The sequence below is a fragment of the Nematolebias whitei genome, chromosome 7, assembly GCF_014905685.2.
Source record: "Nematolebias whitei isolate Nwh7 chromosome 7, NemWhi1, whole genome shotgun sequence".
NCBI classification, from domain to species: domain Eukaryota; kingdom Metazoa; phylum Chordata; class Actinopteri; order Cyprinodontiformes; family Rivulidae; genus Nematolebias; species Nematolebias whitei.
The window spans coordinates 29,554,042-29,567,842 of NC_056504.1; the positions used below are offsets into that span (position 1 = coordinate 29,554,042).

At 40.5% G+C, this 13,801-nt stretch overlaps 1 protein-coding gene across 1 annotated transcript in view; it reads right to left on the reverse strand.

Annotated features, from left to right (window-relative positions):
- LOC119412758 (testis-expressed protein 264) overlaps nt 1-13,801 on the reverse strand; it is a 60,078-nt gene that overhangs the window by 42,745 nt on the left and 3,532 nt on the right. The window contains exon 2 of the mRNA XM_037679794.1: nt 2,915-3,136. Within this exon, the coding sequence (XP_037535722.1) occupies nt 2,915-3,136 (222 nt within the window). The remainder of the gene's footprint in view (nt 1-2,914; nt 3,137-13,801) is intronic.

The window sequence follows — 13,801 nt, forward strand, 5'->3', positions numbered from 1 at the left end:
TGCCATGCGGCAGTCCCCAAGTTTCTCCAGGAACTTTGTAGCTCTAGTTCAACTAATTATTCTCTTTAACCTAGTTTTGGGTGGCAAACATAACTAAGTATGCTGGGTCAAGCTGATAACCCGGCCATGCTGAGATAAAACTATCCAGGACCTACAGTTCAAGCTTGTCCCAGCACTGGGTTGCAAACTAAAGTTGTTTTAAACCCAACAGTTTTTATTGTGTAGCTGTGGCTACACCTTATGTCTAACAGGTTGCAGAAATTACATTTAGAGGACTAAAGTACTACAGTATTTGTTATCTTTTAAGCTTTTGTGAACTCAGTTATAGTTGCCAGCTCTACTACCAGTAATTGGCTTCTGTTTCTGTAAATTTCCTTGAAAATATGGGTAGTCGCACATTGCAAGGTTTTTTCTTCTTCTTTGGCTTGTTTAAAAGTGTTGTTGCTTATTTAGGCTTACTCCAGATCAACATGTGTCCACCTAACAAAAATCCCAGTTGTTCCATCAGTTTGTCATCAAAAAAAGAAATGTGTTGCATGAAAAGCTTCCTAACTTCAAATTCAAATCATGCTGTATTGGCTGTTTTGTTGGTGTTATTGTTGTTGAGTCGAGGCTTAAATTTGCACATCCAAACTACGGTATAATAAATGGTTAGCAGTGACCTAAAACTCCTAATTAAAACTAGAAAATTTGCATATATCCAAACAAACAGTCCACTAAACATGTAAGGTGTTTATGACAGTACAAAAACATCTCATTATTTTCATTTGCAACTAGAGCACAGGTTTGGAAAACCTAAAGAAATTTAATTGTTTCATTAAAGCATCAACCTACAGCTATTTATATTTAATGTATACACTATTTTTTAAAAATTAAACAAAATGCAATAAAGCTTTGTGATATTTGGACCTCTACAACTACCATAGCCACAGGCAAGCTTTGCAAGTTGACCTTTTAGATAGGCTAAGTGCCACTGGAGCAAAGCCAGGCTTAAACAGGATCCAAACAGATGGCAGAACCAGCCACAGACGGGTCACACAAACACATTCGTTCATTCAGCAGGCGCGCAACGACTGAGACAACCTATGGTGCTGCCACCTGTTTTAGCACGCCTCACAATTTCACCATATTTCAAGAGTCCTCTGCTCATTGCAACAACTCTCTTTTCCTGCACTCCTCAAGCAGCACTAAGATGGATCATTCATTTTTCTTTGTATTTTTATTTCTTTGTCTTCATCTTCATCCTACACCTCCATCTACACAATTCTTCCTTATACACTGTGTACCACAAGCCTCCAAGTCCCTAAAGGACACTGCAAAGTAGGCTTAAAAAAAATGTAATGCAAAGCTTTGATGTGCTCAACTTCGTTCAAAAATATATTCCAGTTTTCTGCTGTTTAGAAGAAATGGAATGACTCAATGGGATGATCTCGGGGTTACATATTGATCATTTAGTTGTGATAGATTGAAGTCAGCCCACCTCTGATTCATTCTCAAGCACATTTTGCACACTTTCTTTCCCGTTTTCTTATCACGAAAGTAACCTTACAAAAGGTAGCTGATGCTTGTTTATTTTCTGGGGAAGATCTCAGTCGTCCAGGTCATGATCGATACAAAAAAGGCTTCAAAAACAAAAACAACTGAGCTTCTGTTCTGAAGATGTTTCATTACACACTCCAGACATTTTAGAATTGATAAAAACTTCCAGATGGGAGATGAAATGTCTTCGGCTTCAGAATAGAAGTCCATTTCTTTTTAATATTGTTTATTTTAAACTACTGTATATGATAAAAAAGGCAAAGTCACAAATAAGTAACACATAAAAGCCAATAATTCTGTTGGGTAATCTGGACAGTTTCCTTTGTACAGAGACGTTTCGCCCTCTATCCGAAGGGCTTCATCAGTCAGAGGAGTTCCAGTAAACTGTTTCCCCACCAAGCAGTAAACTCCTTAAGTGGACCAACCAGTTTGCTGGAGCTAAGATGGTTTCTGGGGGCCGTCCTGTCCCTCGTCGACTCCTCCCAGGCTGACAGCCACAGCCAAAGTGGTTCAAGGCAACAAAGTTCATGCCCAGTCATCCAGGTACCAAATCCAATAATTCTCAGTCAAGTCAACTGGACAGTTTCTTTTGTATAGAGACGATTTGCCCTCTTGGTGCTTGGTGGGGAAACAGTTTACTGGAACTCCTCTGACTGATGAAGCCCTCCGGATAGAGAGCAAAACATCTCTATACAAAAGAAACTGTCCAGATGACCCGACTGAGAATTATTGGATTTGGTACCTGGATGATTGAGCATGAACTTTGTTAACACATAAAAGGTTTTCTTTATGAGAAGTCAGAACAAAAATACTGAACAGAAATGTGTTCACTTTGTGAGAGCAGAGACTCATGGGAAAATTATGGGATGGACTCAGTGGTGACGTCCAACACCAGACAAATACAGAAACGAAGCCAATAACAAAAATAAAACATTTCCCAAAACCCAAAATCAGCCTGTCACTGGGGTCTTTGGTTTCTGTTCAGGCACAAAACAAGAAACTTTGTCTTTATCATTTTCACTAACTTAAATATTCTTGCAGTTTGTCAGAAGTTATTGAACTTTGTATTAAATGAGACGTTTAGTTTTCTTAAATTGAAACAAGTTTTAAAAAATGTAGTTTAATGTTGGAAACATTAACCCTGTAGGTTAGCTCAGAAAATGCTTGAAATGTAGTCAAGATGGCTCATATTGGGTTTAAAGCAAATTTATTTGTTTTTCTTAATTCATCTTTTAAACCTTATAATTCTACTATAACATGTCATTTAAATGAATATACTGTAGCCATTTCAGGTGTGCTGCATTTCATTCAAAACGATAAACAAAACTTGTTAAATAAAAAAATTGGTAAGAAAAGCACCTAAAAAGTGACATACCTTTATGTATTGCTCAAGCTGTGGATAGACTCTTCTCACCCTGAGGATGGTGGAGAAAAAAGCCCGATGAGGGATTGAGGTTGTGACCACATGTGTGATTTCAGGGAAGGAAAACACATTAAAACCAGATGCCTTGCAGCGTTTTAAAAGTTCCTCGTCAACTTGGTTTTCTCCCTCACTAAGAATACAGCCAACGGCGTGGCGACAGTGTGGTCCAGGTATCTGTAAAGAAGAAGCAAGCAAGTAAATAATAAATAAAGTTTCATGATAAAATTTAGTACATTTAAACAGTGTATACTCATAGACAAAAATAGATAGAAAACCTGTTCTACAGTGTTGCTAAAAAAACTAATTATAAAGTGTTGACTGAGAAGAAAGCTCTCAGAAATTAAGTTTCTCAGATCACACTATTGGTTGTTTCTCTAATCATCTCTCAGATTGGAGGCAATGTGTTCAACGTAACAGCACTTCTTCCAGCTATCTGTTAACAATGGTGTACCACAAGGTTCAGTCTTAGGACCCACCCTCTTCACAATCTACATAAGTAATGTAGGTCAGGTCATCCCTGATGCATCCTTACATTTCTATGCCAATGACACAGAAGTTTATTGTTGAGCTAGAACAGTTGCTAAGTTTTTCCAGCTTTTAGTCTTCTTTTGACAACAGATTTGTTCCGTTTAAAACTTGTGCTAAATGATGACAAATCCAAAGGAATGGCGTTTTCAGAGTCAGTCAGAGTCAGAGTCAGAGTTTCTTTATTGTCATTCGCACCTCATGTGGTACATGTGGTGGAGCGAAATTATGTACACAGGGTCCCAGTTACATCCAACAATAAAATGTATAAGAAAAACAGTAATAACATCTAAGATATGAACTAAGAAAAACATCAACTAAATATACACTAAGCACTCATAACATAAAACATTGAACATCACCACAAACATGAACATGAGTCTGTGAGCAGATGTGCACGCATGAACACATCAATATTGAAACAGATCAGCAGCAACATGAAACAGATCAGCAGCAACATGATATGGTTTTACACAGTGATTATTCTAGTTAGAGATTCATGAGTCTAACAGCCTCAGGGTAGAAGCTGTTCCTCAGTCTAGTGGTTCTACACTTAATGCTCCTTAACCTCCTTCCTGAGGGGAGTGGGGCAAAAAGTGTGTGTGCTGGGTGGGTGGGGTCCTTCATGATGCAGGTGGCCCTCTTCCTGCATCTGGAGGTGTAGATGTCTGTGATGGTGGGGAGACTGATTCCAACAGATTTCTGTGCAGCCTTCACCACTCTCTGCAAAGCTTTTCTTTCTGCAGCTGTGCAGCCTCCATGCCACACATTGATACTCGAGCACAGGATGCTCTCCACTGCACACCTGTAGAAGGAGGTGAGGACTGAGCTTCCCAGACCAGCTCGCCTCAGCCGTCTGAGGAAGTAGAGTCTCTGATGAGCTTTCTTGATCAGGCTGGTGGTGTTGTTGCTCCAGCTGAGGTTGTCATTCATGTGTACACCCAAGTACTTGTAGCTGGAGACCACTTCCACCGCAGATCCTCTTATGTTCAGGGGGGTGTAGGTGTTTTTGTTCCTTCTGAAGTCCACAATCATCTCCTTTGTCTTCTTCACATTGATGTGAAGGTTATTCTCTCTGCACCAGCTCTCCAGGTGTTCCACCTCTTGCCTGTAGCTGGACTCATCATTGTTTGTGATGCATCCCACCACCGCTGTATCATCTGCAAACTTTACAATGTGACAGCCTGGATGGGTAGCTGCACAATCATATGTGAGCAGAGTAAACAGAAGGGGGCTCAACACACATCCCTGAGGAGAGCCAGTGCTGAGGGTTATGGTGGAGGAGGAGAGGTTGTGGATCCTCACTAACTGTGGTGTTTGTTAAAAAGTCTAGTACCCAGTTGCAGATGGAGGGGCTTAGTCCTAGTGTGGATAGTTTGTCCATCAGGGTTTGGGGGATCATGGTGTTGAAGGCGGATATGAAGTCCACAAAGAGCATACGGACGTAAGAGTTTTTCTGCTCCAGGTGGTTGAGTGCAGTGTGGACCACAGAGGAGATTGCATCTTTCAAACAGGAAGTCAGTACCAGAAGTTCTTCCTTCTATTTTATCTTCAAATGGTGTTCTTATTGAGTTTGTCGATTCTTATAAATACTTGGGTATCTTGGTCGATTCGCATCTGTCAAAAACTTGGTAAAGAAATTGAAAGTAAAACCGGGTTTCAACAATTTTCAGTCGCCATCTGGACTGTTTCTTTTTGTTTTTTTGTGCAGAAACATTTCACCGGACTTTGTTGGTTAAAACTGACTTTCTTTTTTAGAAATAGATCCTAACTTTGAATGCTAGGAAACGCATTGCAACTGCTACCTTCCTTCCCTCTATTGACTTTGGTGACATTACTTACATGAATGCTCCTACAAGCACTCTGCATATGTTGGATGCTGTCTATCACGGTGCTCTAATATTCAAAACTTGCTGTAACTACCGTACCTATCACTGCACCCTGTATTCGCTGGTTAACTGGTCATCATTAACTTCACGCAGACTCTCTCACTGGTACATTTTCATCTTTAAATCACTTCTTGGTCTGTTGACTCCATACATCTCCTAATATAGGTCAATCTGCGAGTGCAGCTACAGCGTGCACTCTCAGGATATAATTACTTGCAGTGTACCCTCAGTGCGGACCAAACTAGGCAAAAGAGTCTTCTCTTACTCCTGTAACCTGGAACACCTAGCAAAAGGATCTGAAGCTCTCGACCTTGACCTCTCCAAGTGATTTTAAACAACTGCTGAGTTTATGGCAAAGACAACGCAGACATGTTCCAGTTTTTAGCATTTTACATCGCTTTATAATGTAGACAATTTGTTTTGTTTTTATATCCATCTATCTATCCATCCATCCATTATCTTTTGCTTGTTCCGAAGTCAGGTCGTGGGGGCAGCAGTGTAGTGTGCTAAAGGCTAGGTTAGCTGCACCTCCACTACAATATATTTAAATAAACGGGTTCTCTCTTTTTCGATTTAAATTACTGCCATGTGACTGAGGTAACTGTGCGTGGATTGTTTAATCAGTGACATGAGACGTTAATTTACTTTGACCCATCAGAATAAATGTGGTCATTTATTGAACAGAATCAAAATTTAACATCAAAACATTGTACACTTGATTAGCTGATCTGGTTCTGATTAATAAAACTTGGCACGTTTTACTTAATAAAACAACAGGACTTGAAGAAGGCATCTAGACTATTGGCAAAATAGAAGAGTTTAAAGATGGGAAATTAAGGAGTTTAAATGGAGAGAAAAGATGGATGAGGGAAAGTGTGTTGACCAGGAGTGGCACCCTTCATCCGACCCCAGCTCAGCCCCGGTACACTCGGTGCGTGACGACTCGTTACCTTTGCAGAAGATAGGTCAGCTCTGGTACAGAGGTCCATTTCAACGCTACCTTTCAGCGTCTCCGGTCAGGGTGGCTGAGAATCGTCCGAAGTAGTGACGGTACTCCGTTCAACAGAATAAGCTTCCTTAGAAGTGGTAGGGCGTTACGCCCGGGTGAGTTCACAGCGAGGCGCTGTGACTACAGCTGGGATGGACGGACCCTCATCTCACGGTCAAATCCATCAGCTATTGATTAAATCTGAAAGTTCCTTAGGAACTCTCAGGAAGTCTTCAGTCAGAGATTCCACTCAGAAGTGGAGGACTCCATGAAAGACTGAAGAAGACCCCAGGAAGACTCCGGTCAAAGACTCAAGAAGACTGAAGACTGAGAAGTTCCAGGAAGTGTGGACTCTTAAAAGAGTTCTCACTTCCGGTCACTTCAGGACTTCCTGATTGGTTGAAACAACCAACAGGGGGTAGTTCTAGTGATGTCAGAGGGTCATTACAAGTCAAGAAAACAGCAGGAATATTTTAGAAACGTCCAGTACAGACAGAAGACATGTTATGACGATGTGAGAGCAAGCAAGTGCCAGTAGCTTCTTATTTACCGTCTGCTAGGTTTAAAAACAATCCACTTCGTTCTAATAACTCCTTCCTGACTTTCGACCAACATCACTACTTCTTATTTCAGACAGAAGATCAAAAATGCATAATTACTTTGTAAATAGACATTTAACTTGATTTCTAACTTAAATGAGGATTAAAAAAAATCATTAATACTGTTTCACAGTTGATTTAAAATGAGTGGTTCACTTCAACATTTAGAAATGGTATGAACTAAACACACTTTTGATTTATCAAGATATTGTAAAATAGTAATGATAATATAAAAGAAGAGTGTTATTTCAATTGATTACTTCAGGATACAATTAGACAGTCTCTGGATGAGCTAATTTGTATTTCTGGATTCAAATCAATGAAATAACAGTTCCTGTCCCATGAAGGTCCTCAGAGGCAGGTTTTGGTCGGAGGCCGAGTTCACTACAGCAGCTTGAGTAGGGAGACCCAGACATCTCTTTCCACTGCCACCTCTTCTAGCTCTACTGGGGGGACCCCAAGGTGTTCCCAAGCCAATTGAGAGACATAGTCTCTCCAGCATGTCCTGGGTCTTCCCCGGGGTCTCCTCCCTGTCGTTTTTATATCATTTCTTCCATTTACTTTTTCATTTTATATGCTTTTTTATACGATTGGCTATTGTTGTCTGTACCTCATCTGTGTTCTTTGTTTAAAACAGGTTTCTCTTGTAAATGAGTCCTTGTGGCTCCATGAGACTAACCTGTATAAATAAAGGTTGGATGAAAAAAGTATACAACTAAAAAAAACATTTTGGTGTTGTTTTGTATCTATTCACTGAGTAATGATTCTTTTTCTGACATATTTCTGGGTAAAACCAAGTATGCAATGTGACAAATTTGAGTGCAACACCATTATAAACAAAGTGCCTCACGGGCAGGCTCTGTTGGTTTAGTAGTATGCAATCATAGTTTTAGTGGTTGTTGGGTTTTTTTTTTCTCGTTCTATTGTGTGAATTTACGTCATCTATCATTTGTCAATCAAACCAAAACCAGTGCTTTAGCTTTTCACAGCTTCTCTATTTTCTCTTTCAGTTTTTGGTGTTTCTTAAGCCTTGTGCGTTTCTTTTGAATATAGTTTGTATCTGCCAAGTTCAGACTTACAAAATCTTATACAGCTTTAATCCAACATCACAGCACCAGGAGTGTCAGAAGAACTGTGCAGGAACTGATTGCACAAAACGTAATTTGTGCATAGTTTTGACTGTACTGTTCAATTTTCAGAAATAAATTCATTAAACTATCAAATGTCATCTTTCATCTTTATTTTAATAGTCCCTTCCCTTATAAACATGGAGTCATAAACACAAGAGTGTGTAATAGAAACCAATAATAGTGGCAAAACACACAAATAAAACCAACCTTGGCATGTCAGCCAGGTAGTAGGGCAGAAATATGCTCAGCTGAGCTGCATTAGAAAAATTGGGTAAATCAGCAATTATTTATTTTCCTCTCTTTTCAGCACACTGATGCCCATTAAAAAGGCGGGAAATGAAAAAAAAAGGGGGAAACTTTCTAAATGAAGACTCTGGGGATGAGCAAGATACTCTCCCACTGTGCTGAGAGGAGCACAAATGAAAGATTGTGAAATAAATTATCTGGGATGATCTAATTTGATCAAATTTATTTATTTCTAGCATGGTCAGTGTGTCCAAGGAGGCACGTACAGTACTGTACTGTGCAAGTCTCGAGTTAGTCCTTTTTTTTTCTTCCAAGCAGTCAGTTTTTCTTGTAACCTTTAAAAGTGGTCTCTGTTAATAGTTTGTCAAGCTTTCAAAGTTTTTGAAAGTTGTACTTTTGACTTGCTGCTTTTTTACAATTTTAGATCAGCTCATTTTCAGAGGAAAGGTGTTTTGAGTTTTTGTTTGGTTGTTTGTTTTTGTATATCTTTTAGCTACTGATTCTGGTGGTTGTGCTTTTAGACCTGACAACAATCTCAATCTCTCGTTTGGAACAGTGGGTAAGTACTAGGGGCATGGCACTACAACAGTTCAGGTCCTACATGGTAGATCAAACATTCACTGCCAACCTCAGTGATTTGAGGACCATCACCTCCACCCCACCCTTTGTGTGTGGAGTTCCTCAGGGTTCAGTTTTGGGTCCTCTTATTTTACCTCCATTTGTTCCCAGTTGACTCCATTTTCAGAAAACATAGTATTCCTGTCCACCGATATGTTGCCAACAGCAAGATTTATCTGCCGCTAAAAAAAAGGATTCCCCTGAATATATTAGACCTCTAAATTCTGACCCATGACCCTTTTTTTTTTCTTTTTTTCTTGTAAATGAGTCCCTAAGGCTCAATGGGATTAACCTGTATAAATAAAGGTTGAATGAATGAATGAATGAAAAATTTGGGCACTAGAAGGCCATTGAACTTGAAAGACGAATCAGCGTTGTCTTGACTTAAAATTAACAACTAGGGGTGCACAATATTATCGTCATGGTATCAGCCAATATTAGCAATAAAGTTAAATATCGGACATCGGCCATTCCATCAAACTAACTAACCGATATGAAAGGTGCTGTTACATACACACAAACCGGATTCCAAAAAAGTTGGGACACTAAACAAATTGTGAATAAAAACTGAATGCAATGATGTGGAGATGGCAACATCTAATATTTTATTCAGAATAGAACATAAATCACAGATCAAAAGTTTAAACTGAGAGAATGTATCATTTTAAGGGAAAAATCTGTTGTTTCCAAATTTCATGGCGTCAACAAATCACAAAAAAGTTGGGACAAGTCTATTTTTACCACTGTGTGGCATCCCCCCCTTCTTCTTACAACACTCAACAGGCGTCTGGGGACAGAGACCAGTTTCTCAAGTTTAGAAATAGGAATGCTCTCCCATTCATGTCTAATACAGGCCTCTAACTGTTCAATCGTCTTGGGCCTTTTTTGTTGCACCTTCCTCTTTATGATGCGCCAAATGTTCTCTATAGGTGAAAGATCTGGACTGCAGGCTGGCCATTTCAGTACCCGGATCCTTCTCCTACGTAGCCATGATGTTGTGATTGCTGCCGAATGGGGTCTGGCATTATCGTGTTGAAAAATGCAGGGTCTTCCCTGAAAGAGATGACGTCTAGATGGGAGCATATGTTGTTCTAGAACCTGAACATGGTTCTCTGCATTAATGGTTCCTTTCCAGACATGCAAGCTGCCCATGCCACAAGCGCTCATGCAACCCCATACCATCAGTGATTCAGACTTCTGAACGGAGCGTTGATAACAACTTGGGCTATCCTTGTCCTCTTTGGTCCGGATGACATGGCGTCCCAGTGTTCCATAAAGAACTTCAAATCGTGACTCATCTGACCACAGAACAGTCTTCCATTTTGCCACACTCCATTTTAAATGACCCCTGGCCCAGTGCAAACGTCTGAGCTTGTGGAGCTTGCTTAGAAATGGCTTCCTCTTTGCACTGTAAAGTTCCAGCTGGCAACGGTGGATGGCACGGTGGATTGTGTTCACTGACAATGCCTTCTGGAAGTATTCCTGAGCCCATTCTGTTATTTCCTTGACAGTGGCATTCCTGTTTGAGGTGCAGTGACGTTTAAGGGCCCGGAGATCACGAGCATCCAGTAGTTTTACAGCCTTGACCCTTACGCACAGCGATTGTTCCAGATTCTCTGAATCTTTTGATGATGTTATGCACGGTTGATGATGATAACTTAAAAGTCTTTGCTATTTTACGCTGGGTAACACCATTCTGGTATTGCTGCACTATCTTCCTGTGCAACAATGGTGGAATTGGTGATCCTCTTACCATCTTGGCTTCTGAGAGACGCTGACACTCTGAGAAGCTCTTTTTATACCCAATCATGTTGTCAATTGACCTACTTAGTGTTAATTGGTCTTCCAGCTGTTCGTTATATGCTCAATTTCCTTTTTCCAGCCACTTATTGCTACTTGTCCCAACTTTTTTGGGATTTGTTGACACAGTGAAATTTTGAATCAACATATTTTTCCTTTAAAATGTTACATTTACTCAGGGGGCAGCACGGTGGCACAACTGGTAGAGCTGCTACCTCTCAGCGAGCAGGTCCTTGGTTCAAACCCCGGTCCGGGGGCCTTTCTGGGTGGAGTTTGCATGTTCTCTCCGTGCATGCGTGGGTTTTCTCCGGGTGCTCCGGTTTCCTCCCACAGACCAAAAACATGCATGTTAGGCTGATTGGTAACTCTAAATTGCCCCTAGAGTGAATGGTTGTTTGTCTCGTTTGTCTCTATGTGTCCCTGTGATGGACTTGCGACCCATCCAGGGTGTACCCCGCCCCTCGCACAGTGATTGCTGGACATGGGCACCAGCGACCCCCGTGACCCAAAATGGAATAAATGGGTAAAGAAAATGGATGGATGGACATTTACTCAGATTAAACTTTTGATCTGTCATCTATGTTATATTACGAATAAAATATTGACATTTGCCATCTCCACATCGTTGCATTCAGTTTTTATTCACAATTTGTTTAGTGTCCCAACTTTTTTGGAATCCGGTTTGTAAAAGGCACTGTTTTTAAATGATAACCCCGTGACAAGGATGCCTGCAGCGCCATCACAACATTATGACGTCACATGCGCCTAATTGATCTGATCACGGCAGGAGAGGAAGAAGTGAAAACGTTGGCAGTGTAGAAATTTTATAAAATGCTGGAAACTAAATGGTAAATGGACTGTACTTATATAGCGCCTTTCTATCTAATCAAGATACTCAAAGCGCTTTACACTACAATCTGTGTCCTCATTTATCCATTCATACAGCACTCTACTAGATCTCTACAAAGCTAATTGAACAAATCATTCTAAAGAGACTAATCAGAGCTTTATCATATTCATACACCGATGGGACACACATCAGAGGCGATGAGGGGTTCAGTGTCTTGCCCATGGACACTTCGACATGTGACTGCTGGTGGGTTCGAAGTTCGAACCACCAACTCTTGCAATGGAGGACGACTGCTCTAACCACTCAGCCACAGCCGCCCCAAACTGAAAGCAGAACTGCTATTTGCAATGACTGCTCAGCATCAGTGATGCGAGGAGGCGCGAAAACAAAGTCCTACAACGCTTCAAACCTAATTAACCATCTCAAGAACCACCATTCCGACGATTCCGATGAGTTCATGGTGGCCAGAAAGGAAAGCGAAAGAGGGGTCAACCGCGGAGAAACAAAACCTCGCCAGCAGTCCATACAAGCTTTAATTTAAGAAACTGTCCAGTATTTCTATTAACGCACAAATACTTATGCACTTTTCACTTGTCGCTTGTGAACAGGTTGAGTTTAGGTTTGTGAAAATTTACAAATTTGCACTGTTCCAGTGTTGTCATTGGGTTAGAGAGAGTAAATGTCATGAATAAATTTGACATTAAACATAATTCAGCCCTGTGATGGACTTGCGACCTGTCCAGGGTGTACCCCGCCCTTCGCACAGTGATTGCTGGACATGGGCACCGGCGACCCCCGTGACCCAAACTGGAATAAGCGGGTAAAGATAATGGATGGATGGACATAATTCAAGTTAAAGTGTTACATTATTTTCAGCCTCTTTTTTGGCATCTGCATTTGGTGGCAGGCCAAATTGACAAAGACCAAGTAGAATAATGTAGTATTTTAATCCCACAGCAGAGAAAGCTAGTCTCTGTATGTAGGTCTAGAATTTAAAATATCAGTATTGGTTGTCAGCCAAATAAGTTTTAACATATCGGCATATCGAATATTGGCCAAAAATCCAATATTGTGATTCTCTATTAACAACCTACCAAAAAGTTTGGGCATTTTTTGCTAACTGAATCTTTGAAAGATACCAGAGATGATACAGTTGGACACACAAGGCGATTCCCAAAGAGCAATTAGCTAACACGACGTGCATCTCTCAGGTTCTGTCAAATAATGTTTTACCGTTTCTTCTAGATATGATTCATTTGCCAGAAAAAAAAAAAAAGTGTTTTTTATGCTTGACAGTGACACTTCAACTTTTATCCTCCACTTATTGACTTTTTCATTTTTTCATGCACACTGCACAATGTGATGTCATGATGCGTTACAAGAAGAGCAACAAGTCCAAGTCCACAACTTGGAAAAACCTTCAAAACCACTTTAATGTTACAAGAAAGTCTGGTTCCTTGGAAGCAACATATAAAAAACATTAGAGATGATTTAAAACTTCTACACTGTATGTCTATTTGCTAACATGAAAGGCAACTTGCGGCTCAACGTTTGAGGCTCACAAAACACAGCACAATTCCTCACAAAATCACACTCGATCATAGTCTTTATTTTGTTCCTCAAGCTGCCCTCATTATGACACAAGTGTGATGCCTTTTGATGTTTCTTCAACACACTGACAGCTCACATGAAGCAAATAGTTGTGATATTCATCTCAAGGAATCAAGCCGCCTTGTGTCTCTGTTGCACAACAGCAGCACAGGCGTCAGTGAGGCAACCAAAAAAGAGGGGATAAAAAAAATATATATCAAAGAATCTTCTCCGGCATACAAAACATTTTCTATGTGCGCTCAGATTCTGTAAAGCTTAGGTTGTAAATGTTTAAAGTAACTTTCTGGAAGAACAAGATTCAGCCCTGAAGACTGGCGTACGTTTCCTGATCAGCTCCTCATCCAGCTGCCGTTCTCTCTGCTTTCATCACATTGTGACACAAACAGCGGTCCCTGAAGATGGGCAGATTTGTCTATCAGCTGCTGTTCCACTTGTCATCTATTACACTCAGACAATCCAAGTCCCGAGGTCTCTGTGCACTGACCTTCATCACTTACTCTGAGCATCAAGTTTGACAAAATACTAGACAATCTCTCCCCATCGCTTCCCTCCGATACTCGCTGGATTCAAAGTTCGAGGCTTA